Source organism: Micropterus salmoides, unplaced genomic scaffold (genome assembly GCF_014851395.1).
Source record: "Micropterus salmoides isolate LMB-PRFRI ecotype aquatic unplaced genomic scaffold, ASM1485139v1 Ms_hic_scaffold_9, whole genome shotgun sequence".
NCBI lineage: Eukaryota > Metazoa > Chordata > Actinopteri > Centrarchiformes > Centrarchidae > Micropterus > Micropterus salmoides.
This window is the reverse complement of record NW_024044681.1, coordinates 10,379,938-10,407,472: the sequence shown is the minus strand read 5'-3', so window position 1 is coordinate 10,407,472 and position 27,535 is coordinate 10,379,938. Positions and strand designations below refer to the sequence as shown.

Here is a 27,535-nt window from a genome sequence, read left to right as displayed (position 1 = left end):
TACACATTTGTTCCGTTTGGAAACTCTGTTTTATTAGTTCATCTTTAGCCAGGAGGGTAGCAGCAGCCACACCACACCAAGAGGAACAAATAAACAAAATCAAAAGACAAATAACAACAACATCGGTGCTCTTCATCTCATCTGACCACTGTAAAATAAATACTTCAATCATCAACACCATTGTTGCAACCATTTAAATAAATATCCATTTAGCAATATCAGCAGTGAAAAAGAAAGTGTGAAATGCATATTGTTCCATATATAATATATTGATTTTAGACAGATTTCTATATATATTTGTTCCATATACTCTCCTTAAATTCTTTTACAACATACACAATGCCAATTTGTACCAAAAGCAATGCTTGCTAAGACACGAGGAGAAGTTTTGTGGTTACAGTGGCAGCCTGCGTACGTACAGCATCAGACAGGTTCCTGACGTGAGCTCCTGTCCTGAGGGAGGAATGTCAGAAAGGTTTGGGAAATCTTGGAAGTAAAAGATTTATATATTGGAACGCTTTATTTGTACATACAGATACACACATCGCAGTCAGCAGAAGTGAGTTATAGAAGTTGCACACCAGTAATAAGTGTAGTTTTTGACTATTCCAAGAGATAAATACCCAAAACAACCCCAAAATGTATTTTTAAAAGGTGTTGAAAACTCACAAGTGCTGTAATTGTAATGACTGTCCTTCATTTCCCATTAAATCCTGTTTAGATTCATCCTTTTCATTTATTGATGCCAAATGTGACACTCTACTGCCATCGTTGATCTAACAAAAACAAAATATCTGAAGAGACATTAGATATATACAGCATAAAACAGTTTGACTGCTTAAACATGAACTCTGACAAAATCATTTGAAATCTGACTCATTTAAAATGAGAATTATTGAAGGTTGATTTGCCTTGTACCCCACAATACTTGCGTGTATCTGTAGTACAAACAAAACATCATACTAAAGAGGTTGCGATTAAACCACGGTCACTGTAAATATAGCTCAGATAAAAAAAAAAACAATCCAGGTACAAGTAAATGTTCCTCAAATCATCACTCCAAGCACCAAGATCTGACTGAAGTTATCCAGCCAATTTAGAGAAGACAGTATGTGTGGGGGGGGGTGTGTGTGTGTGTGTGTGTGTGTGTGTGGAGAACCCATCTGAGGCTGTGACCACAGTAATGCAGTTAAATTTGAAAACAAAGTTTCCATCTTGAAAGTTTTCTGTTCACATTATTGTTCTCAAGAACCACAACAATAAGAAAGTGTTTGTTTCTTTTATCAGGCAGACAAGTTGAACCAGCAGCGTCTGCACATGGCCGCCAAGTGGTTTTCTGCTGCTTTTGAAGCATTGTTTGTCATTCACAGAGCATGCATGCAGGATAGAATGTGCCAGCAATTTATCAAAAATGTCTCCCATGACAAGCATACATCAGCGTTTTCAAAAAGCTCAGTTTATCCTTTTGTCTATACTACCACTTGGAACTGGCAATTTTTTCCACTTGTTCTGCTTTGGGTGGTTGAAAACACTTCTTACTATGGATGAAAAGTGAACATATGGGGGAAAAATTGTTTTCAGATTCATTAGCATGTCAATCTAAGTAATTTGCATTAATAGGTGTCAATTACATAGATTATGATTTTTGGTTGCCAATAATTCTAATAATGATAATGTCATAGATTACACTAAAAATGGTGCAACATTAAAAAAGCGGGGAAAGCCATGTTTGAATTGAGTGTGGTCCTCCATAGTTGCCAATCTATCAAAGTGAAATAAGTGATGGGCACAGAAATATTTGGGGCAACATCCACACATCCTGAAAGCAAACAGCAGTAATGCATTTAATTCATTGGTTTTTTTTTTTAACATTCTTCACTAAATCGTACTTATTGTTTTACTTGTTTATGATCTACTGATGAAACATAAACCATAAAACATTAATTGAATACAACATTTATGTTTCCGTATTGGGAGTCTACATTTGAATGAATGCCAACTTATCTTTCTTTGACATTTTGCTTTATCTTTTTTTTTTTTTTTCCTTCACTTTATCAATTTGTAGAGTAGTTCTGTCAACTTACAAACCCTATTTAAGCCTTAAGGCCTCAGTATGCTTCAAACGTTGTTGGTATAACTTGTTGTCCAACCACATCTACAGGCAAAAGTGTCCACACCAAGTGGAACGGTATACATCAGGACAAATCACAAAATTAACTCACACAACCTCTAAATTTGGCCATAAGAAAAGGGGTTTAAGGTGCTGCTAGACTAAAGTTTGATTTATACTTCTGCGTCGAGTCTTTGTCGTAGCCTACAGCGTAAGCTAGCCGTGCATTTACACTTGTGCATTGGTGTCTGCGTCGTTCTACAAAACGCTAGTTTGTGATGTAGCCACTGTGTTGACTTTTACCGGCCGAAACGGCTAACTTCAAGTTTAGCCCTCCGCTAACTTGAATAGTAGTTAAATGATAATCGTGCGGCTATTGTAGACTTTTAGTTTGAAATGTAATCAACTGAATGGATCACATTTTGATAGTGAAATGAGTTATTTCACGTGGGTTGTGAACACCATCCATGTTACAGCCGCTGGATTGGCCGCTAGTAAAATTTACTTCAAAGCACGCAGCACTTCCTGTCGGCTTGGAAGAAATGCAAGGCTACCCAGCAGACCAATCACAGTTCTCACGCTCCACGTGGCTCTTACATGTAGTTACATTTTTGGAGAGGTGCGCATCAGGCTACGCCTAGACTACACTGCAGATTCAACGCAGAAGTGTAAATCAAGCTTAACTGACAAGCACTTCCTTTAAAGCATACTAAGGCCTTCATTTTAAAGTGTGTCAAACTATTCTATGTCGCAAAAACTGCAATAACTCTACTTCATGCTACAGCTGCACTGATGTCACTCATCTGAGAAGAATTGTTGTACACATAATAATTTTGTTTGCTTTCAGGCCAGCAGAAAGAACAGGGAAGAACAGAACTTAGTTTTTGATGTATTTGATCTCAGAAATGTTAATCAAAAAGGTACAAAATCAAGCAATACTAAGGGACATGGTAATGAACTGATGATACAGCAAGTCCTTGTTCAGTGTTTGCTGTTAGAGTTGCCCCAAAAGATCCTGAATTGATCACAAGTGGACAGTAAATAAGTAAATATTCACTATAATGGAAAACAGCCCTAATAATATAAATCTCATAAATAAAAATAAAGCAGAATGTAAATATATACAGTTAATAGCCCATATTTACATATAAAAATATAGCAAAGTAACATTTAACAAATCAGGTCTGTGTGTAGGTAACTCACCCTGACACACACACACAGAAAAGCCTATATGCATCCAAACATGAACACACACGCATACACACGCTTAAAACCCTGACATGCATACGCACAAGCATACGCACAAGCACACACCCAACGCTGTATGTGGTGTTTTTTTATCTGCTTTGAATCCTTCCCTCTTAGAAGAGCCATGCACTGTTGTTGTATTTACGTTACCTGAAGTGCTGATTAAGTTCAGTAGAAGCATTGAAAGTCATGTCCACCCAAAAAAAAAAAAGAGCATTCATGGTCTCCATCTGACTTAATGGCAACATCGACATCCTCTGTTTCCTTTCCTTCATCCGACCCCTCTTCTTTCTCTTCCTTCCCAGGATCCCTCTCTCCATCTGCCAAACACCACAACTCTACTCATCCTGTCCCCTCACTACCCCCCCGCCCTCCCCCCATGCTCCATTCTTCTCCAGCCCATTAAGAGCTATCATGAAGCTAATTGCCAGTTTGATCAACTCTCTATGGACTAGGAACTGGAAGCTTTTAGCCCTCTGAGCGTAAGAGGAGAGACGGACGAGGCAGGAGGGATATAAGGGTGTGGGGGGGAATACGCCTCATGTCAGCTGGCTATCCCTTGTTGGATTAGTTGTAATTGCTTTTCTTCGTGTGCTGTGGTAATTTAAAAATGGAGAATAAGAGGAGGAAAACAGATTTTCATCTTTCTGTGTCGCTTACTAGACGATTTTCTGTGCTGTGAGCAACAAGTTGTACAGCGCTGTGGCAGAGGGCATCCGATATAGACCGACCTAAGCCTCATCAAGCTCATAACGGCCTTATAGTATCTTCCACGCTTGAGCTTCTGAGAAGGGGTGGGGTTAACCCTGACAGACTGCTGGGATATTCAAAGGTCATTTAAGCTGCATAACTCAATTTTTCGAGTGGCCAACTAGCCGAGTGTTGTGCAAACCTTGATCTCCAGGGTAATTGAATTGTTTCGATTTTGTTGGTGAGGCAAATGCATAGCTTCACTTTTTTGGTTTTGGAAGTTTGAAAGTCCTCTGGACAACCCCTAACACCCGAGACCTAAAAGCTGGGTTTTAATACTAAAAAGCTTAGTGATTTACATTTTAGTGGACTGGCATGTCTAGTATTTTCATTTTTAATCTGTTTAATTTTTTCTCCTACTTAGTTAGTAGCTACTTAGCCTTAAGATGTTTTGTGAATATGGCCAATGGATAAAAAAATTGTTTAAAAATCTGCTGAAAAACTGCCTGAATGCGAGTGACACGCAAAGATGAGACGATGATGATGAAGATTTGAAGATGAGAGGAGAGTGTATTAGGTGTGGCAGAAGAGGAAGAGAGATGGATGGAGGTGGGGGGCAGTGTAGGAGGTCGGTCAGAGGAGGGTGGTTGGCGACAGACTGACTTCTGGAGGAAACCTGACCAGACCCTCAGAGCTCCACTGAAGCAGCGCTGCTAAAAATAAGACAAGGGAGGATTCTTCTGCTGACAAAATAACATACACACAGGCTCTACATACACATTTTGTTGAACAGTAGGAGGACACAGACGTGCACACACACGCTGCCTAGTCACAATGGATGCACCCTCCTTCTGGTTAAATAACCTCTCATTCAACTCTAGGCTGCTGGGGAAACATTGTCAATCTACCTCACAGTGCTTTTCCTTTACAAATGAGCTTAATAGCTTTGAAATTCACGCAGTTTGTACAGTGCATGGTCCCTTTTTTGGTGTCAAACTGTTGTTACAGGTGTGTTACAAGTGTCTTTGTTCTCACTTTATGCCTCAGTGCTTTGCTCAGAGTCTGAGTCTGATATTGACCGCAGCACAGCGTTGGTTTCTTCATTAATACATCTTGAACCTTTTGTGGAGGTTTCTGAATGTAATTGTGGTCTAAGGCTTCAATCGCCCATACTTCTTCTGATTATCTCTTTCTAGAGGACAGAAACAAGGCTGGCATTGGCCATAAACATCGCCACAGGCATCTTTCCTTCCTGATTTGGTCCATCGCCCGTTTCTGTGCTCTGTGCCTTTTCTTTGCAAAGGGTGGGGAGGAAGGAGGTTCAACAATAAATAAATAGATTTTAACACGTCCAGATTACATCACAGAATGCGAGACAGAAGAGATTTCTGTCTGGAAGTCTTGGTTAAGGTTGAAGGGCAGTCCAGCAAGCACGGCAGCTTCTTCTTCTTCAGGATGAGTTTTTGTTTTTAGGCATGAAGTCTCCAATATGAACAGGCACAGTAAAGCTTTGGTCCCTCCTGAGCTGGAGAAGAAGTAAATTCAAGGTACATTAGGTGAGCAACACTTAACAATTGGTTGGTTGGCTTGTCATATGTAAAGGTGGGTCACAATGGCATTGTCATCACAATGTCGGCTGTGGCACTGTTGGCGACAGCGTAGCTTTGGCGGCAGCTGAGGGGAAATGGATTTACCTGGCCCCCATCCAGGCCTGTCATAACGGCTTCTCCAGGGCCTTGCTACGGAGTGAGGGATGACCAGGGTTGGGGTTAGAGGCGGAAATCTTGCGGCACACCGTGTTCGTGTTGCTGCATCTGCAGCCGGGGCGCGTGGATCGGTCATGGGCACACTGGCACAGGGCAAGGCACAGCCTGGCAGGGGGGTAGCAGCAGAGGCAGGGCAGGCAGAGTGCCAGCAGCCCCATGGTGCCCCAGCGGGCACAGGCATGGGCTGGAGCACAGGAGCACGGCCGGTCAGCACAGTTATCCTCGTCATCCTGGGCAGAGCAGTGGTAGAACAGGCCTTTAACACAGCACAAGCAGGTGCCGTATTCCACTGCGCTTTCGGCAGAGCACAGACAGCGCTGTCCACAGGCCCAGCAGGAAGGCAGGCGACGGGGAGCGCAGCACTCTTGGCACTTACAGCGACCACACCGCTCGCAGATGAACAAATGACGGCTGAGCTCAGCCTCGTCCTCTGTGAGGCCTTTACCCAAGGAAGCATCAGGCTTGAGTTCTCCTTTAGGCTGAGAACGGACCACCGAACTTAGGCCAGAGTGTGATGGTGTCAAACCTGCAAGTAACCGCTGGTCTGAGTTGGCGCTGGTCCGAGACATGGAAGAGCTTATGGTACTGGAACGGCTCAGGTGGGACAGATGAGCGTGCTGCTGCTGACTTTGGCTGCGGGGCAGGGCTGAGTGGAAGGAAGGCTGGGGGTGGTGGGAGTATACTCCATGAGGGTAACGGTCATCATGGGCATAGAAAAATCCGGACTGGGTTGCCGGTTCCAGTGCCACGGGCCTGTCCACATAGTCATTGTTGGCCCGGATGGCACGTATCTGGTCGAGTGACAGCACTGGGACCTGCTGGAGATCCAGCCCATCCGGCTCCATCCTGAAGGAATGAGCAGGGTCCATCCTGGTAAACCAGGCTGGGTGGTAGCAGGGCTGCAGGCCGGGGCTGGGGCAAGATGCTCCCAACGCTCACGGCACATCAGATAAACCTGCAAACACACAGAGAAAGAAAGCAATAGTGGTTAGTGATGTTGAATTGAACTTCCAACATCAAATTCCAGATCATCAAATTCAGACAAGCCTGTTATTATATAGACACAGGTTTTATTAAATTTATTGCAACTAGCTCAGCGAGGGCAGAGTACTCTTTCAAACCTTTCAGTTATAAGCCTTTTTATGTCATTGTAAGGTTACAGCATTGAGGGGATTTGGGGTAAATTCCCTCAATAGATTCCAGACCTAGCGCTCTTACATTTATAACCGTGTATGCCACAGATATAGTTTTGAACATCATTGTTATAAATAATTATCACCACAATTCATCATTGACTATCATCATTTTTATCAGTTAATTTTCTGTCAGTTAATAAATCAACTAATCATTTCAGCGCTATATGAATGATCCATCTATCCTAGACGGGAGTTTTGCTTTCTTTTACTTTAAAGTTAAAATCTGGAACCTTCTCTTATAAAGGTGTGTGCATTTATGTATCTACTCTTAATTAAATCTGTTCTAAACACATACTGTGGTGTGCAGGAACTGATGCCAGAAACAAACTGACTTTTGTTTCTGGTCTGTAAACAGAAAAAGATTTGCGAAGTGAGCATGGGAACCAAAGCCGCAATGGCTACACACCAAGTAGTACCTCCTACAGAAAGTCAAACTGCATTAGCTAAAAAACCCAAGGAAGAAATCATAGTCCAGCCCAGTGTTTGATTGACAGATGTGCTCTGAGAATAACGCACACAAATGCTGTACGCAAAGAGGATCACCACAACAGTATTACTTTTCCTCAGATAAGTGGAAAAAAACAAATCAAAACTTCGCAAAAGTGGAAAATAGGGCTCTGAAAGTTAGAAATCATAGCATCTGACAAAATAATTATTGACTTGTGTCAAGTTTGTTTAGACATTACAATAATGGTTATGTGTTATTGAGCAAGACAAACCCTTTTGCTTTCAGAGAACTGAATTAAGTTTAAAAAAAAAAAAAGCAAACAAATGTTTTGCCTGCGATTATTGGCAGAGACGGGATACAACATTACATTAGAGTAGTGTACATATTACTTTCCAAATATTTAAACAACACTTGATTAAAGATAGATTTTGGCAGCAACCTCCACACAACCATCAGCCATGTCATCATGACCACTGAGGTTCTCCACTGCTGACTCCACTCTGCTAAGACTATTATTAGCCTGCCAGAGCCAGAGAGATATGACCAAGAGGTCCACACTGTAATTTAGCATCTGTTTAAACACAGCTGCTGCTGCCATGGAGGAAACCCACCTGCAGAGAGAGAGCTGGAAGCATTGCCTAGCAGTAAGGAAGACTAATAGATGAACCGTAAAGTCACAGGTTTCATTCCGAAACAAATGTTAATAAAACTTCCAATATGTTTCATGTGGAAGGGTTAAGTTCACCTGCAAGGCTTTACAAGACTGCTCGGGTATCTGGATCAGTTCCATGCAGCAAATCAGATGCCTTATTTCAGAAGAAACGTTGATAAATATAAAGTTCCAATCAAGTAGCAACTCTCAACTCTCAACTACTACGGCTAATGAAAAAAATGTCTTTTTGTAAATTGGGTGAACTGGTTCTTTTTTAAAAGAGATTTGTTTTGAGGCACATTTGCTTATCATACTTGTAGTGTCGTTTGTGTTAAGTCAATGCTTCACACCAAGCTTCCTGACTTTTGACCAAATTTGGGTTTTCTGACTTATGCAAGTGATAAGGATGAGCATGAGATAGCATATAGTGCGCTGTGTACTCATTGTAATGCTTAGTAAGACTATAACTAAATGCTTAAAAGGTAAAGAGATATTTGAGTCCAGTAAATGCATGAACAAAAAATACTTAATCTGTTGCTCACTTTCAAGGGAACATGTGTTTCTTTGTCCTCCCAACCAATTTGCACACACTCATGTACACACACATACATGCTCAGCTATACATACGTAAAGAAACTGCAGTCTTGCCAAGTGGCCAAGGGGGAGAGAAAACTGGCTTGCTTCTCACATGGTGTCAGTCCTCTCTGAAAGTAATGAGGCCAAATGGAAATGCATTTAAAGCAGCAGCAGATCGTGGGATTAGATGAAGTAGGGAGGTTGGAGGGAGCAGCAGCAAATAACCATGTAATGCCACGTCCACATGACTAGATAGATTCATAGTTGATGTATCAGGGATCTTTTTGTCCAGATTAATGTTTCTCTGATTGTTATCGGTGTCATCGGTTTGCATGTACACTGACCTGCCAGAACAAAAGAGAATCAATTAAATCTTCTCCTTCATTCTTTTTTAATTTAATGGTGGTCATCCGATGGCAATTCGATACATTACTGCCACCCCCTGTTAAGGAGTATGGCTGAATGGAAATCCTGTTGTGATCGTTGAGGTATCGGTATGCTTCAACCAATGTGCTTGTAGGATAGTCGAACAGCATCTGAAATCCCTACATAGACCTTTCCTGCGTTGGAATTTGAGGGAGCCCAACTAGGGCTGTCGCGATAACCGCACTATTGGCCAAGTCTCCTGCGGAGGATGGCAAGCACCACAACAGCCGCAGTGTTCATACTTTACACTTCAGTGCGTGTTAAATTAATAAATGAGTGCTTCAAAAGTTCCACAACCGTATCTAGCTCTGTAACGGTTCAAGGACGGATCGCCATGTGCTGTACGTGACTTGCTACAAACAAGCTGTAAGTGTTGTCGTGTTTTGTGTTGTTTTACTGTTTAATTTAAAGGTTAGCTAACTTGACGTTAGCATATTGAGCAGCTAATGTGGCTAGCAGGCTCGGCGACGTTGGACTAACGTTGTAATCCTGAGGGACAGTTCAGAGAAACTGTAAACGTGAAGCCTCATTATAAGCTCACTAACTAACGAGCGTAGTGTGTCGGATGCCTGCAGCTGTTTTCATGTTGCTTTCTGTGGAAATTTAGTTATGACGTTACTACAGCGCAGACGTGTGTTGCTTTGGTATGTAAATTGACTTGTTAGACATGCCCTGAAGGCAACAATATAACTACGTGTGAAAAAGACACGTTCACACTACAAAAATGAGTTTGCTTGGCAATGTTGTTGACTAGCACCCAGCAGCTAGCTTTCTCCGACCATAAAGCTTCTGTTAGCGGCTTGTTGTGCAGTGAAATGAGATCCACAGACACTTACTTTGCTATATTATAGCACCAAATTACTTAATCGATGAAAAATGCAAAAATACCGCATACAGGGAAATTACTTCACCAAGTCCAACGTTTTTATGAAACCAATAATGCAACATTCACACCCACCTCATGCTTCGATCAGCCGAGTGTGGATGTGAGAAATCATGAGTCCCTTCTGAACATGTTATAGTCTCAACTTATTTATTCAAGTGGTTATTTATTTTTAGTAAAAAAAAGTTTTTAAGTCCAGATTATTGAAGCCTTGAGTACTTTTATTATGTTTGCCTTGTGTCTGTGTGTTTTTTGTAAAGATGGATCCCTCTACCGCAAACAAAATCGGCATAAATAAATGAACCTGACGATCTCTCTAAGGCTCTCTGTCTTCACACAACTACTTCTGTTATTTTTTGCATGTACACACGAGTACAACATTGTGGATGCTAATGAGTAAGACCTATTATGAATAGCTATAAACACTTTTGCTTTCAGACGTGGTACGTACTAGTTTCTTTCGACCATAACCGACCTTGAGTCCATTGTGCTTCTCTGCTTGGTCTGAGCAGGTTAATTATTTTTTTCTTGCTTCCTCTTGCTGGAGTTATTGTTACGCAAAGGTACATGTAAATGTATCTGCAGATCTAGAGATGGTGGTTATGAGTAACCAAATGCCACAGAGGCTCACGGATGAGCCAACATGCACACTTCCTAAATTTCAACAACTTGTTGGGCAACTCTGTATCAGTCAGACTGATCGGTTGATCAACTTTCTGTCGACATAAGTTTGAAACAGAAAACAAAAACATTCTTTCCACCAGAGAAGGATGTTCCAGCCCTTAACCATAGCCAATCCTTTGCTGATGAATTGAGACACTTAATCAGTTTTCTTATGTTCTTGCTGTTTATTGCTACTGGTTCACCTTTTATAAATAAATCCTCTATTTATAAACACAATGTTTTTGGGGGGGTTTTCCTAGTGAAAATAGAGAAGTCGTCTGTAATTTGTGCGGCAGAGAAACAAAACTCAAACTGTGTAGTCAATTGAAAATCCAAAGAAGGCCTTGCAGACATAGCCAAAGCAGGAGTCTGTTTGCCCCTGAGTCTGTTCTTACAACGTCATGCCCAATGTCTTCTTCCCTGTGCATGCTGGGACACCACATTAGCAGCAGCAAACAACACAGAAGATTACTAAACAGTAGAGATGGGAGATATGATCAATATCAATACCACATGTTTTTTAATATGTCATGTATAGCAAATGTATGCAAAATCACCTATAAGATAATCAAATTAATGTTACATTGAACATTGCAATGCTACACTGCCTTTTATTTCATTATGTGCATTATGTATTTAGGAATTTCTTTAGCCTACAAAAAAATAGTGGGAAAATCTACAATTCACCACAGTAAAAGTTGCTTGCTTTGTCCAGCTAACAGTCCCAAAACCCCAAATACTGTATATTCTGTTTGCTATAGAAAACAAAAAAGGCAGCAAATATTCCCATCTCAAAGGTGAGGGGAATTGCTTAAGAAAGATTTAAAAGGCTGATCAACATTCGTAATGGTGCAATGCAAATCATTTTTCTGTCGATTTGATGAATTTATTTGTAATCAAACAAAATTCTTAAGACAAGTAAATTACGATCAACATTTTTTAAATATTTGCTCTGATCCATCACTACTTTTGCCACAGAATTGTATACAAAAGATCAATGATCACATTGTATTCTTATGCTGGTATTTTAAATGGTTAAATAGGCCGCAGAGAAGTGCAGTGCAAAAGCAATAAGAGAGGAGCTAACAGAATGGGGGACATGGATGAAACCCAAGAATAGCAATCCATCACCAGGAGGGAAGGAGAGATGATTAGGAAGCCAGACTGTAAAAACCCAAAATAAAAACCCAACAACAAAAAAAACTCTTCCTGTCCTCCAGACTTTCCAAGGAGAGTCTTTTAAACAAAACTGTGGCAGCCTGAGCATAAAGGTGCTCTACGCTCCAGCGTCTCTCTGTATCTATCACTTAGTCCCCTCCTTCCAGAGGTCCAGCTATAAAGGAGCAGATAAGAAGGCCCAGGTTGGTTAGATGAGGATGCATTTTCAAATTAGTCCGAGGAGAGAGGAAAAGTCCTGGTGACTAATCTCATCAGGCAGAGCGGTGGACGCGGGTCACTTTTACTCTGCCCGCCTATCGGGCCATCTGATCGTTAAAAAGAAGAGGCCTGCCGTCAATTTCCATGACCTCATATTTACTTACTGGTTGAACCGAACACTGCTCATTGGCTACACTGAGGGCTTCAGTTGTTTTGGGTAGTGATGCTCAGTCTGGCTCTGCTGGGGAGTGTCTGTTATCAATCCTCTGGCAACAACAGCTGGGATTAGAGCGCTGTGTGTGAGAGAGAGGATGGTAGAGGACGGGGCAGGCAGCACCCTCCCCTCTCACATTACAAGTGGAGCTGAGGGCAGTGTGTGTTTTTAATGTCACGTGTACTAAAGGTTCCCTTTAGAACTGTGGTAGCACTATGGAGCTGCTGCTCGACGAGTGAATCAAAGTTTTGTCGGTCTTGTGGGTGTGCACGAAGAAGCGCACATCAGTAGTGAGATATACAGTCCTTCCCACGGTGTCACACTATTCCATTGATCAACAGGTGGCGTTAACATATCAAGACATCCTGCAGTGCGCCAACAAAAACAGGGAAGAAGAAGGTTGCAAGCTAGTAAACATGAATGAAAACAATGCTGGATATCAAATACTTCAAAAATCAGATTTGCCAATGTTTTTCTGAGGACGGAAATACACTTGACACGTTTGTTAGGACACAGTGCGTTTTGGTGGGTAACACTGAATGTAAACATAACTCTTATTTGTTCACAAGAAAACTCAACAGCGTCCCTTTGATGAGTGTGTGAGATTATGGGGAGCTAACTTCCTCATCATGGTATCCATTATTTATTTATTTATTTTCTGTGATGAATTTGGAAACATTGCATGTGTAAAATGTAAAAATGAATGTCAGCAAACCAAACTGAGAGAAACCGTCACAGACAGAGAGAGAGCTGGTGTTTCAAGAGGCTGTTGGTGGTAACCTGAGGCTGGACCTCTGTGCTGGGGGAGTATCAGTAATGACTGAGCCTCAGCTCTGGGACACAGAAACACACTCCTGCTCCATCACTATGTTCCACTGTATACATTCTCTCTTTGCTACCCAATCACCATTCACACTCCCGGGTTTTAACTGCAGTGAAAAATATCACCTTTTCTCTTCCCTGCCACATGCAGTGATGTTAGTTATGAAATGGTTTTTTTTTCAGTTGCTGGCAGGAGACGTTATACACCTAAAAGTGGGATTGTTGTGACAGTGAATTGGGCTGTTCAATCCTTTTTGGTGGAGTTAAAGTCAGAACCATCGGACCTATAGCAAACAGTGTCACTACTGCCAGCTACAGCAGCCAGGAAACTCATCCTTTCATAGTGGGAAAGTGTCAGTTATAGCAGAAACTTAAATGAAATCCATCTATCTGTTTGTTGAAACTTTTCCAGGTCCAGATATGTTCATTTAATTTGTTTTCCATCCAGCCATTATTTAAAATTATTCTATGTGGTATTAAAATTTTAATTAATTTAACCTGGTGAACCCTACAGAAACCCTGTTTTCTTCCTCTTTGTAGCTATCATTGCTCATGCTAACTATTCTCAGTTCTTCTACCTGTACCAGTAAAGCAGACACTACAGACTGTGATAGTTTAGAACAACAGAGTAGCAAAGCAGAAGTTTATCTGTATAAAATGTTGTGTATTATTATTCAAACATGAGTTTAAATACGTAAATGGATCTGTTATAATAAACAACAAATACACACAAACATCTATTTGCACTGGGCCTCATGTCTGCATTTACTGTGGTGAAACTCTTTCAAAGAGTTAAGTGTTTTGCAACATCCGTTAAGTTATCGTTGGACTAAAAAGCTGGTCTCTTTAAAAAAAAAAAAAAAAAAGAAACAGAAAAAAAGAGGTTTTAGGTTAAAAAAAACAACTCACTGATCCAGAGTCACAAGTAAACAGAAACCCATAAACTGTGCTGATCCCTTGTCTGTCCACTGACTGTAACTTCCGCTGAGTCTGGACTCGACCTCTTGATGGTCGATTGAGTTTAATGGACAGAGCATCGCTGCATCTCTCAACGATGACATCATGGTTTCAGGTTATTTTAAAACTGACCGCAGTGACCCTTTCCCTTGGAACGAGGAAGGGCTGCCCTCTCCTTTCCTGTCTTCTCTCTCAACCCTTCCTCTCACCTTCACCGCCTCCCTTAACGCTCCCCTTTCATTCCTTCCATGCTGTCCCATTCTTTACTCCCTTTACTTTTCTTGCGCCTCTCTGGTTTTCAGCCTGTCCTGTTTCATTCTTGTATCCCTCTGGAGTATTAAACATATTCTATCAGGAGAACATGGGTACTTTTTTCTAAGTTCTTTCTTATAAGTTATACTTGACAAGTGCAGCTCAGCTGTGATCATCACAGTAATCAAGTAGTTTAAAGCAACACAAAATCTGCTTATTTTTCAACTGAGACAATCAATATTAATTTAATCTCTGTGCATTGAGTTAGCAAAACAATTCTGAAAGAATTGTAAGTTCCCCCAGCGCAGCCCCACACCTAAGAAATACTTACAGAAAAGATGCCAAAAAGCTCTGTATTTTTCTTTCATAGTATATTTATTAATTTAACTATTATGTTACATATTCTGTTAATTGTCTCCTTACATGATGATCTAAATGATGTAAATGCAGTTTCGAAGCCTCCTCTACATGATAATAATTCTGGCAAAGAAAACACAAAATCTTGTACTTTAACATAATTATTTGATTTATTAATAAATCAACATGTATGCAATATTTAGATTTTTGGTGTTGCTACTATCTAACAACTTTATAAAGTTTTTGGTAGTTTTAATAATACATCATCTTTAACCGGATCTTCAAAATCTGCTGTTCGACAAATAAATAAATAACAACACATCCTCATATAGAAACAACAGAATAGGTTGATAGTTAATGTCTCCAAAACACCTAAGGCCCGGATTAGACAGATCGCGTTTTTTGCATTGAGAGGCGCTTTTTAAAAAAAATTCAACTCTGGGCAGAAAAGCGCTGGACGTCATGCGTTTTTTTTCCCCATTGTCCAATCGAATGAATGGAGGCCCTCAGTTGTGGTGACGGAAGTTTACAGTTGCTTGGATTGTCTGGAGACTACAAAAACAAAACTACAACAAACTGTCCCAGAGTCATCCTAAAATAAGCCTTGAACCGACCATCATTAAGACGAAGATACTGGACTAGCTGGTGGTACTACCAGCGGTGTATCCTCTTTCTGAGGGTCTCATGTAGCCTACCTACATGAATCACCGGTTCCCTGTATCCTGTGTGTCACCCTAATAGAATGCCGGAGCTAGCGACCTCCATTTGTCTATTTTATTAAAGCAGATGTCCTTAGCAACAAAAGACACAGAACTGTGTTGTGAATTGTGATCAACTTTCTGCTAATATGACAGTTATTACTTGGCAGCAAACCAAAGATTACAGATCGCTGGCGCTATAATCTCCTGCCTCACTTTCTGTCTGATAGGGCCCTAAAACAACATATCTGAGCGTTTTCTGTTCCCCATTGCAAGACAAGGCAGATGTGCTAGCAGGCAGGGTTAACCGGTCGATATGCATATAGTTATACAGTTTAGGCACACACCCATGTGATGGTTAGGGTTACAGTAAGAGGCTTCAGGGGGCTTTAACAGTAATATAGTTGGCTAGTGCTAACTGTAACATTAGCCAATGGTACTGATAACAATAGCTAATGCTATGAAAAAAAACTGCTAATGCTACATGAAACACTACAAAGCGCTACCTCTAACGCTAAGAATAAACACTAAAAATTCCAAAACCCCAGCGAAATTATTGCTAACACTAGCTAGCTAGCTCTAATAATACTACAAAAAACCAAAACTGATGTTGGCTTTTTGTTTCACACTGGAACCAAACTCTCTCCTGGATGAAGGTCACCTAAACATCTAACCATTCACCTTATCACCACCTCCTAGATAGAAATTTTCTCGTTAGCATATTTATATCATATACCCGGTGTCTTCCCTGAAATTTCATATGCACTTTGTCGTACGGCTGCAAGAGTAACATAAACATTTAGTCGTTTTGCGCTTCAACTACTGACCAATGTATTTGTTTTCTGTGTGAGGATGGGCTGATAAATGTAGTTAAGTAAACCAGCCCAGTAAGTGGTACAAGCATGTCCTTTAATGTAGTGAGGAAGGAAGTCAGGGTGTGACAGTCAAGAGGATGACCGTTTCAAAGTGAAAGTTTTACTGTTATTAGCTGTAACCACAAGCTTCCCAAACCTAAATTAAGTGTTTTAGTAACAATAACCACAGCTTATTTGCTGTAAACGGTAAAGTTACATGTCGTTTTGTGTGAAGACTGTTCAATGAACCACATCTCTCGTCTTGCACAATAGACATCACCGACATGTTAGCGCAGTAATGCTAGCTAACTTTTATTGCTTGGTTGCTGCTAATTAGAAAACTTAGCTATGTTCAACGCAGAAATATATCTCACCTGATGTATTTAATCAAACGACTCTTGGTCTTTTTATCACATCATCCTTTCATTTAAGTTCTTTGGCATTAGCTTCAGTAACGTTAACTTCAGTCACTGAGAGGAAAAAGTCACATACATGACTTTTGGATTTGTGGTCTTTGTAATTATGTATTTTCACAGTCTTATACCTCAACAGTTTTATACCAAACATGACTTTCTTGACTTTTAAATATATATTTTAAATTGGCTACCATACATATTTTTTCCGAAGTAAGGTCACATGGTGGTCCACCGGAAGGGGAGGGACTTAGGCTCTCTATAGGGTTGGAGTAAATATACTGGGAAAAGTAAGCTAAAACTCCCAACCCAAAGACCCACAGCAAAAAACCCAGGACCTTACAAAACCCAATCTGACTGAATATAATTTGGTCTCAGACTCAGGACCCAGGTAGTGTCTCTATGTAGGAATCAAAGTTGTTTACTTTTGATTTACTGAGATGAAAAACATGTTTGTTTGGTGTGTAGTGTCATCAAGTGTGACAGCAGTAAAAGACTGTAGTTCTTAAATTCTGACCGGGCCGTCACTATTGTGCTAATTCATCACAAAAAGCTTGTGGTAAAATAACACATGAAATGAATAAAATCCAATCAAGTCACATAAAAAAAATAATACTCATTAGTTGTGTATAAGCGCATTTTAAACCAGCAATATCATTAGGTCAAAACATTTTACTACAGTGCTGCCAGCTTTTCTGAGTATATGACTGTGTGTTTGAGGCCCGTCAGGCACTAAGACCCATGGGCCTTCCTCTTGATGCCCTGCGGGAGCACAGCAGGATTGAATGACAATAAACTGGATGAGATACCGGATGTGCCGAATCTGACCCCAACGGAAAGACTGAAATAGACACTGCAGACCAGCAAGTCCAGGCAGGGGGGAGAGAACAAGAGAGGAGGGAGGAAGGCGGCAGTGAATGAGTGAGGGATGGGGATACTAATACTGATAAAAAATGAAAGTGGTGGAGCCAGATGCAAAGAGGGAGATAAAAACAGTCAAAACAAGCAACAGCAAAGCAAAGCGTGAGATCAAGCTGGGGAGAAAGCAGCAGTCGTGTTTGGATATTATTTGACGACGCATTTACCCAAATTGAAAAACACCATATTGTCCTAGGGGGGAACTCTGTACCCATTAGGCTAAATCAAAAACAATAATGATAAGACCATAGATTCATCATGTTTGCACAAATGAAATCCTGTTTTGGTTCAGTCACTAGTGGGAAATTCTACTGAATGTGCTCACAGCAAAGGACAAATGAAAACCAGACACTGAAATGCAAAATGTCTTAAACGGTTGGATTTTAGCCCTTTTTAGTGCCGTCTATGTCGTGTTGCAGTGAATTGTGACAGAATGGCTTCAGATGTTTAGTTACACAGTGTAAATTTGGTCTGTAATGTCCTCCCTCCCTGCTAAGAAATAAAAACCTGCTCACCAGATGTTTTTGAATGTACAATGCCAAAACTCTTTTTAAAGAGTAACAATCCCTGGAAATCTTGTTTTTGCTGACCTCCAGTGGTTTAACTTCTCACCTTGCTGCAGTGACGTAAGGTGCACTCCACTACCCCAAGACATCCCTGTTGGGTGTGGTTACAGGTGCACATTTGTCAGAAACAAGCTTGAAACTTTCAACCAGAGTAGACAGCAACACTGAGTTCAGCCTGGTAAGTTAACAAAACAAACACCTCCTGCATAGACACTGAATGTTGGCAATATTATACACATTATTATATAATAATCTAATTAATGTAATTCCAAGAGTCCTGTAAATACCTATAGAGAAACCCTAACCAGACAATATACTATACTTGTTGACATGGGACTGAATTAAATAAAAGTTTTTGGCTTAAACACAAGCAGTTGGCAACTGTTAACCTGTAATACAGTTGCATCAGATTTTACGACAGTAGCAAAAAATAAGCATGTGATGTTCAGGCAAATTTAATTATGTTTAAGGTTAAGTTTGGGTTTAGTAAAACATTAAAGTTGAAAATCATCTGTTATTGGTGCAGTGTATCTTTCCACTTTGTTCATAAATAAATAGTTTTTCCATGTGCAGTGTTAGGGGAATTATGGTATGCGACAAGTGTCAAGCAGCAGGAAGAAGTCAAACAAGCACTATCCAAGTGGATGATTCCCACAGTTCTGATATCACTACGCTCCCACTGTGCTTTAGTGTTACAGGTGGAGTCTTTGAAAGACTTAATCCCTGAAGCACCTAAAAACCATGAGCGATCTAGTTTCTCCATCTAGGCCCTTTCATGGTGGAAAACATATCTCTCTCACTTTTTGTGCAGGGAGAAAATAAAAACATCAACTGTCATTTTCAGGAGCTTTTGGAAGACATTGGCATTCTGCAAGTTCAGAGTTTGGCAGCAGTAGGAGTGTGACGGGACTTTCTGAAACTTCAGATGAGAATGATTGTGTGTCAATTAACCTAGGTTCATTTTGTTTACTTTGCTTTCCATGAATCTGTAACTGATGGCAACAACTGTCTCTTTATTTCCATAATTTCTTGAATATTGAAACTGTAGAGTATTTGCTTTTTTTGTTTTTGAAAGACAGTCAACGGACATCAACTTAAATTTTTGTGCTGTTATTTTGTGTAATCCAAATTAAAATGGCATGGCTCATACACACTCAAATACAAACATAACATACAGGTGTGAGCATGTAAGATTCATGGTGGACTTTTATTCAGCCTTTTATATGTTCTTACAAAAGCAATTTTTTTAAGAACAATTTTGCTCATCCTGAGAATTATCCAGCTCATTTTATATTTATTACAAATGTTTAGAAATTAAGAGTCTTCACTTCGAGTTCGTAGAAGAGTAAATGCTAAAGCTTTTATGTATATAGTTTAATGTATTTTTGAAAATGTCAAGCATTATTACTTTTATGAAGACATACTGTTCTTTTTCTTTCATACTAAATTCAGTATAGGCTGTTTCTTTTTTACAAAGTGTTTTTACTGTGAATCTTTTCTCTCTTTCCACATGTTTGCGGTTCTATAGTGCATTAGTCAGTGCATTAGCTCCTCTGCTGTGGCATAAAAAAACCCCCTTCCATCTCCATTCATCCCCTCCCTCTCTGCAACCCTCTCACCATCCATCCATTTCATCATCCCGAGTCAATCCCCCCGCCTAACGCTACTGCTTCTCTCACTCTCATCCCATTCACTTTCTTGTGCTCCCCCCACCCCCACCCCCATCAGTCCGTCCCATCATTTGCTCATCCACCCACCCCTCTAGTCCCACCCCAGCGGAGATGGGTATTGACATTCTGCATCCGACCTTGAGGACAATCAATCCCAACCCCACGTGTCCCCATCACAGTACACACACACACACACACACACACACACACACACACACACACACACACACACACACTGAAACAAATGTTAACATGTAGCCTAACAATCTGTTAATATGACTATTTCACTTTGTTCCATTTGGGATATGAGCTCTTTCACGCCTCCAAGTGATTCAAAAGTTTGCTTAAAGTAGCCCAACTTACTCCAAAAGTCAGCAAAAAGACAAATTGCATGTTACTGTTAACATGACTTATTCACCTTCACTACCAATACAATAATCATTTGGACAAATCTGTCCACCAGGGGTAAAGGAGGTTACAGTTTAACAGGCTTGCAGACAGACATCCATCACTTCACCCATCCACAGGCCCAAATGCACAATGCGAATTATAACTGTTGTGAACACTGAGTAATAAATAGATGAGAAGTAATTTGTATTTGGAAAAAAAAAAAAAAAAAAAGGTCACAACATGAAACATTGAAAAATTTCCCCACCCACCAGCCAAGACAAGAGATGGAAAATGGGCCAGGCACAGAAAAATATCCAAGTGAGATTTCATCTTTTTGAATGATTCACCAACCACGTAACTGAACACCTATCAAATTGTGACAAGGTAGGAGGAGGCACCTTCCTGCTGCTGATTTGGATCAGTTGGGTCCATGCCTATAACAATTCTGTCCTCTTCATCTATCTCTCTCATGTGTAGCTGCAGAGGATTCGGGAGGTGAAACTGAGAGGGACCTGCTCGGTCTGTTTGACAGGGAAATAAACCGTCCATCTTTGCTTGATCTCACAAGATTGCTAATTTGTAAGATAATTAGACCCATCTTTTTCTTCTAATATGTCTGAACAGGAGAAGTAAATCCGACCAATAAAAAAAAACAAAAACGTAAAAGTTTATCTTAACATTTACCCCCAAAAATGAATTTTGGTGTTAATTCAAAAAAAGCCCAAATTTGTAGCAAAACTAGATGCAAAGTATTGGTGAGAACATCCTGTCCATCTGCATCAGGTTTCCATATTATCCCACTCAGTTCTATGGACCGCTTGTGAGATTTCTTTTAGTATGCCTTTAAGAACTTAAAGAGCCATAGTGTATGTCCCATCGCTGGGAACACATTCCCATTAAATTTGCAGTTATAAGTATTGTTCTGCAGGGAAAATCTGCCTGAATATGAAGTAAAACACTTGAAATCCCATTCCAAGATGCAAAGGCTATTTGCAAAGCTGAACAAATCTTTTGAATAATTCCATATTTCATCAAAAACAATTCCCAATGGAACTCATTCCAAGGTCAGACAAATCATCAATTGTTCATCAGCAGATTGGATGGCGACAGGATGAATTTATGCTTACCTCTGATTGGAGGGAGATCCATTCTTCGGCGGCGTGCTGGGCGTCCTGGGTGTCCGTGTGTGCGCGTGCCTCTGACAAATAAACTCTACAATATTCCTATAATATCTCTTTAATCACTTGTAGTATGTCTGTGGAACCCAGTGATGAATTTCTCTCTCTTGTGTGATTGTTTTTTTGTTTTTTTTCACGTCTTAATCTTTATGGTACTGCAGGTGATTATTTAGCTAAAATTCTTGCCTCTACAGTAATTTTTTAAGATTACTGTGGCCCCGTTGTGTTAAGGGTGTGTGTGTGTAGAGAGTGAGAAGGCTGGGAGGATGCTTTCTCTCAGTGTGACGCACCCTCCTCCTCCTCCTCCTCTTCCCGGAGCTCTTCCAGGAGCGCTCTGATCCTGGTGCGTCCTCCTGAAGTCACCTCCTCAGACACCTCCCAAAAAAACCAACCAGTTCCTTTATGCTTGCTCCACTCTCTCTGTCCAAGTTGTAAAGACATTCAAGTTGCAAGATATGCTTATCAAAACAGGCACAGGTTTGGCGTTTTGATATCGTACATGCAGTTTTCAGAGAGAGAAAAGTGCCCTCGGTTGCAAGAGGCGAAGAAGTGAAAGTACCTCCATGCAGAGTAGAAGGAGCGATGTGAAATACTTGCAGCAGCACAGTATTTTTGGTTGCTAAAGGAAGTGATGATAAAAAGGAAATGTGCAGCGGGAGGTTGGAGTGAGAGGCGTCTATAGTGAGACTGAACGCAGAACTTTAAAGAAAAAACTTCCTTTTTTTGCTCAAACTGTTTCTTTTCCCGTCCTGCTGTAGTTTGCTCTCCGTGGCCGAGAGATGAATGACTGAGAGCTGGATGCACTTCCCTCCCTCTCACGCTCTCTCTCTCTTTCTCTCTCACACTCACTCACACACACACACACACACACACACACACACACACACACACACACACACACACACACACACACACACACACACACACACACACACCCCAATCCCTCCTCCTCCTCCTTTTCTCTCTCCTCCTCCTCTCTCTCTCTCTACCCCTCCCTCTCCCATCACTGAATTCAACTGACTTCAGTTCTGCTTTATGAACATGACTGGGCAGAAGCCTGTGCTTTACCAAAACAAATGTTCATCCTTTGAGGTAACTTTGTTTTAACAGATGAATTTAACATGAGGAGGTGTCATTTTCACTAATTTATTTTATTTTCAACCCGTTTATTTAAACTAGCTTAGTTTATTTAAAGCTCAACCAGAGTTTCCACCATTTGACTTTAAGAATAGTTTTGTCATTTGACACTTTATCAGAGAGGTGTTTATTTTTGTTTGTCGTGGTGGTGCTCTGGATTACTTTGTAAAAGAAAAAAGGACTTCACAGGTCCACATTATATTCAGTTTTGGATCTGGCTGTACAGTTTCTCTTTATTCTTTTTTCTGACCCATGACCTGTTCCTGGTCAGAGCAGAAAGCAGAAATGGAAATAAGAAATTTGCGCTTCCTCACAAAATAAGTGGTTGCGTAGTGACTACTGGAGGGAAAAGTCGGCAAACTAACTGATAACATGCTACTGCTAGCCAGCGACAGTAGTCTGCCTTGTATGCATGTCAGATAAGCCGAATTCTGCTTTCCCTCCTCAACCGTGACAAAATAGCCAAGACTCTGAGGTATATTTAGTTTGTTGAACCAGCCCAACAGTGCAGTTGCCACGCTAAGTATTAAAAGTGCAACATTGACTGAACCGCTCTTTGCCACAGAGGATTCACTAATAACTGTCAGGGTGACGAATACCAAAATATTTTTGGAATTTAGAAACGGTGACATAGCTGCCGGTAATATTAGCAAACCCTCACAAGCATCGCTGGCTGACTTCCTGCTGACTCTTCGCTCACATGAATGGCATGAAAATGATTTACCAATAGCTCTTAGTCTAATAACATTTTATTTATTTAATGGCCCAACTTCATAGTACAAAGCCTCATTGCAGAGGGTTTAGAAAATTGTGCTCATTATTTACAGCCCTTAATGCAGTCTTTTTAGGGCTGGTGGGCATCACATGACCAGCATGACGGCCTCATAACAAAAAGCTTGGACACGACACCTTTTAGTGGTGAAGATGAAGTGTTGATGGTTATTATGCGGCCTATAACCTTGTTTACTGGTCAATACCAAGTTAACCACTGAGGCAAAAGTAAAGTGGATGTCGAACACAGCACCAGTTCATTTATTATTTGTACCACTGACTCCTGTCTTATAACCAAGTGGGAAGCTTCCAGTCAGTGACCTGAGGCGAACGAGGAAGTCCCTTAAACCTGCATTCTATCAAACAGTCAGCAGGGGGCGACTCTTCTGGTTGCAAAAAGAAGTCTCGTCCAAATATGGTCACGTCCGGTGCCGCTGGTTGCAAAAAATCAAAATGGCGCCGCCCTATCGGCCAAACTCGAAGCTTCAAAACGGCAGTCCACAAACCAACGGGTGACGTCACGATGACTACGTCCACTTTTTATATACAGTCTATGCTCATTACTGACTGCAGACCATGCTGTGAATCTGTTGTGGAGCAGCTTATACAGTGATGTAATGTGTTGACTTGATTGTGGTCATGCCAAAAGAGAAAAGGGAGAGGGAGGAGATTTTCATTCATTCATTCGTTCCATAAGGACAAGTGACATCACTGACAATATGCTGCATGACTGTAATATGAACCTCTTCTTTGTCCGTGTGTGTGTGTGTGTGTGTGTGTGTGTGTGTGTGTGTGTGTGAGTGAGTGAGTGGATGCTCATGCATGTGTGCGTGTGTGCTTTTGTTTCTCTTGGTCTGTGCCCTTACTCAGCAACTTGCAACCATCCGGACTATAACAAGACACACCAACGTAGGAATACAAAGTTGCGCACACACATATTAAAGTAACCGGACACTGGCCCCTAATGGGGAGGGGACTTTGTTTCCTGTTGAGGAAAATATCTGAGATGAAACAAACTGCTGATAGAGACACACTGAGGAGGTACAAAGACAAAGAAAACGTGAATATCTAAAATAAAAAAATACTTTTTTTTTTACTTCCATGTAAACTAAATTTTGTCTGTCCTTTATTTGTCTGTTTGATTTGATTAAAAAATAGCTGACAGGATGACAACAGTCCCGTTTCAAATGCTTTTCTAAAATCAGCTATCTTTTGTCTTTCTTAGGAAGACACAATCATTGTGTCTTTCACAGGTCTCTGTGTCCACAATCCATTCGGTGTTGGTCAGTTGTTGAACAGAGGGATCCTCATCAAGTGCAGACATGAGACCATTAAAGACTGAAGTTATTATAATCTAAATGAGGTGCACTGTTTGCAAGTCATTCATCAAAATGTGGAGGTCACAGCTTGTACTGTGTTGTGGCGTTTGCCACAGTTTTCAATTTTGTTTACACTTGTATACAGCTTCTTTGTTAATTTAACCTCAAAAAATCACCTAATGATGCCCTAACAACCATGCAAAACACCTTCCCAACCATCTAGTCTTGCCCTACCAAACACCCAGCAAACGCCTAGCCAAGCAAGTTGTACTCGGGTAGAAAAAAATAATTGCCTAGTTTCCTTTTATTTAGCCATGCTAGTTGCTCTATGGATGGCAATGTCTGTCTGTCGGTCTGGTCTGTCGGTCCACTGCTACTTTTTTCAAATATCTCAATAACTACTAGATGACTTTCTTTGAAATTTTGGACACACATTCATGAGGATGAATCCTACTGTCTAATGATTCCTTTACGGTGTCCGACAAGGGCAAACGTGCTACAACATTTCCATTAGGAGAAACACGCTGCAGCTGAAATGTTTTGGGATGTTTTAGCATGTTTGCTGTTGCCGGCCCCTATATCTCGTGACTTGTCCTCTAGCGCCACTAGCAAGTTTTTACATATCCCGGGAAATTTAACATCCACTAGATGAAGGGCACAGAGTTTTGTTTGGACATTCGTGGCTCATGTATTCTCCTGACTTTTCCTGTGGCACCAGCATGAAGTTTAATTTTGTAGTTCTGAAATGTTTCAACAACTATAAGCTGTATTGCCATGAAATTTGGCTCAGACATTCATGTCCCCTTCACAATGAATTATATTAACTTTGGTGTTTCCTTCATCTATAACTAAATCACCAAGTCAAAATTTAAAATCTATTTTGCTTTATGTACTTTGTGTTTAGTGCTAATTGCCAAATGTTAGCATGTGAACTACCTAAACTATATTAGCATGTCAGCATTGTGATTTAGAGCCTATTAGCATGCTGTGGTTAGCATTTAACTCTAAACCGCAGAACAGTCTCACAGATGCAGTAGATTCTTAGTCTCAGTAATAGCTAACTTAATGAACTACATCAACCACTTAGCAAGCACCTAATGATGCCCTAGCAACTGCACAAAACAACTTCACAACCTGATCTTCTTAATTTAGCAAAATAAGTTAATTAGTGCACTTTTGATTTAATTTTACATATGACTTTTAAAGATGATATCTCAACTACTACTATTTATCTGTTATTGGATTCATACTGCCCATCTCTGTACTATTTTTTTGCTTCAATTAAAGGTGTTTTCTTGATTTAAAAAAAAAAAAATGATCTGTTGACTTCTCTGAATAAATTAACTCACCAAGTACACCAAGAAAAGCTAAAAAAAACAAGTCGGTATGATGGTGAGGGTTTGTACATAAATCTTGTGTAATAAGTTTCTAAAATGTTGCTTCTCTAACACACAACTTGCATGACAATTAAGCAAAAATAACAAAATGGATAGGGGTGTGTGTGTCTGAGGGAGAGATGTTCTGGGTCAGGAAAAGATCAATGTCAAATGGCCTGGTTAACAGCATACAGCTGACAAAGTCATTCATTTCTGCCGGCGCTCCACTCTGTACGCACACTTCCTGTGTGTGTGTGTGTGTGTGTGTGTGTGTTTGTGTGGCATTCTGGTTGTGTGTCATTGTGCTGCAGTAACAAATGCCTGCCGGATGGGGAGGAGGTGTCCCACCCATGAAGCACATGGGTGTCAACTTACACAACATATTACAGTATGTCTCCCACGTGAGCAACACTGCACAAACATTTACGCACGCACACACAGACTTGCCTTTCACTGGATGCTTTTATCTCAAGTGCCTGGCTCAACAGTCAGACATGAAATGAGGGAACATTTCTTCTCACTTTATTTGCCCTTAGGTTAGTCTTAAAGATGCGCTGACGACGAATGCTGAATCACTGTGATGGCTGCAGAGCAGTGGGTTTCAGAAGAGCTGTTTTGAAGCCTGATGTTCAGGTTTACTACCCACTGTATGTTTGTCAATTTTTGGCTAAAGGGATGAACCTGGGTGGAGCTGAGGTGGGGTTAGCAAGTAACACCATGGTAAAAACAGGTTATTAAAAGTTTCATTACAGAAGTTACGTGAAAAAATGTGATGTGTAAGTGTAATATAGGAAGATAATGGATAAGCAGGAAGTGAGAAATGACAGTAGTAGAAGCGGTGTTCCATTCCACTTTATTTTAGTTCCATTATTTTATGTAGCTCAACACCTTTAGAGTTTATTATCACACTTAGCCATGCTAGTGATTGGTCTGTCAGTCCATCACTTTAGTCCAAAGAAACTGCTGGTGGATCGTCATGATATTTTGTAGACTTTCATGAGAGACATTCACCCCAGAGGATAAAGCCTAATGACTTTAGTGATCCCCGACTTCTCCTTTAGCACCAGCAGGTTAACATTTCGATGGGTTGGCAAAAATGTGATAGACATTCTTGGTTCCCAGAGGATGAATCGTAATGTCTTTCATGAACCGCTGATTTTTCCTCTAGCGCCATGTTAGCATGTTGAAGTTAGCATGTTGAAGTTAGCATTTAGCTTACAGTCACATGACTGCTGTAGACGCTAACGCCTTATGCCACTACAATGAAAATCTTTCGCATTTGGGCATTTGTTTTCATTTTGCCAATCTCTCACAGATAAAAAACTTCTTTGTGGTAGCTGCTCATTTATCAGTATTTGTTTATTTAGCACCTTTTGTTCAAGATCATGATGTTGCAGCAGATGTTAGTGTTGTGTTGCAGGTGTTGAACTACACATGTTACATGTGTTTTTACATATATATATTTAAATACAGTTTAAGTGCAGTAAATTATACAAAATCCTGAGGAACAACCCTTGCATTGTACTTTGCTTTGTCACATGTAACTGCCCTGTTATCATCCAGTAAACGTCGCAGAGACTGGGATTTATACGATTATTTCCTCATTTT

The 27,535-nt window shown here is 40.5% G+C and overlaps 1 protein-coding gene across 1 annotated transcript; it reads right to left on the bottom strand.

The window, feature by feature from the left end:
• Nucleotides 1-22,107, bottom strand: LOC119894895 (protein sprouty homolog 3). Its single transcript, XM_038707604.1, has 2 exons — nucleotides 21,274-22,107; nucleotides 1-6,769 (listed from the first exon to the last, which is right to left on the bottom strand). The coding sequence occupies exon 2, from the start codon at nucleotides 6,681-6,683 to the stop codon at nucleotides 5,763-5,765; it is 921 nt and encodes a 306-aa protein (XP_038563532.1). The 5' UTR covers nucleotides 6,684-6,769; nucleotides 21,274-22,107; the 3' UTR covers nucleotides 1-5,762.
• Between the last annotated feature and the right edge of the window lie 5,428 nt (nucleotides 22,108-27,535).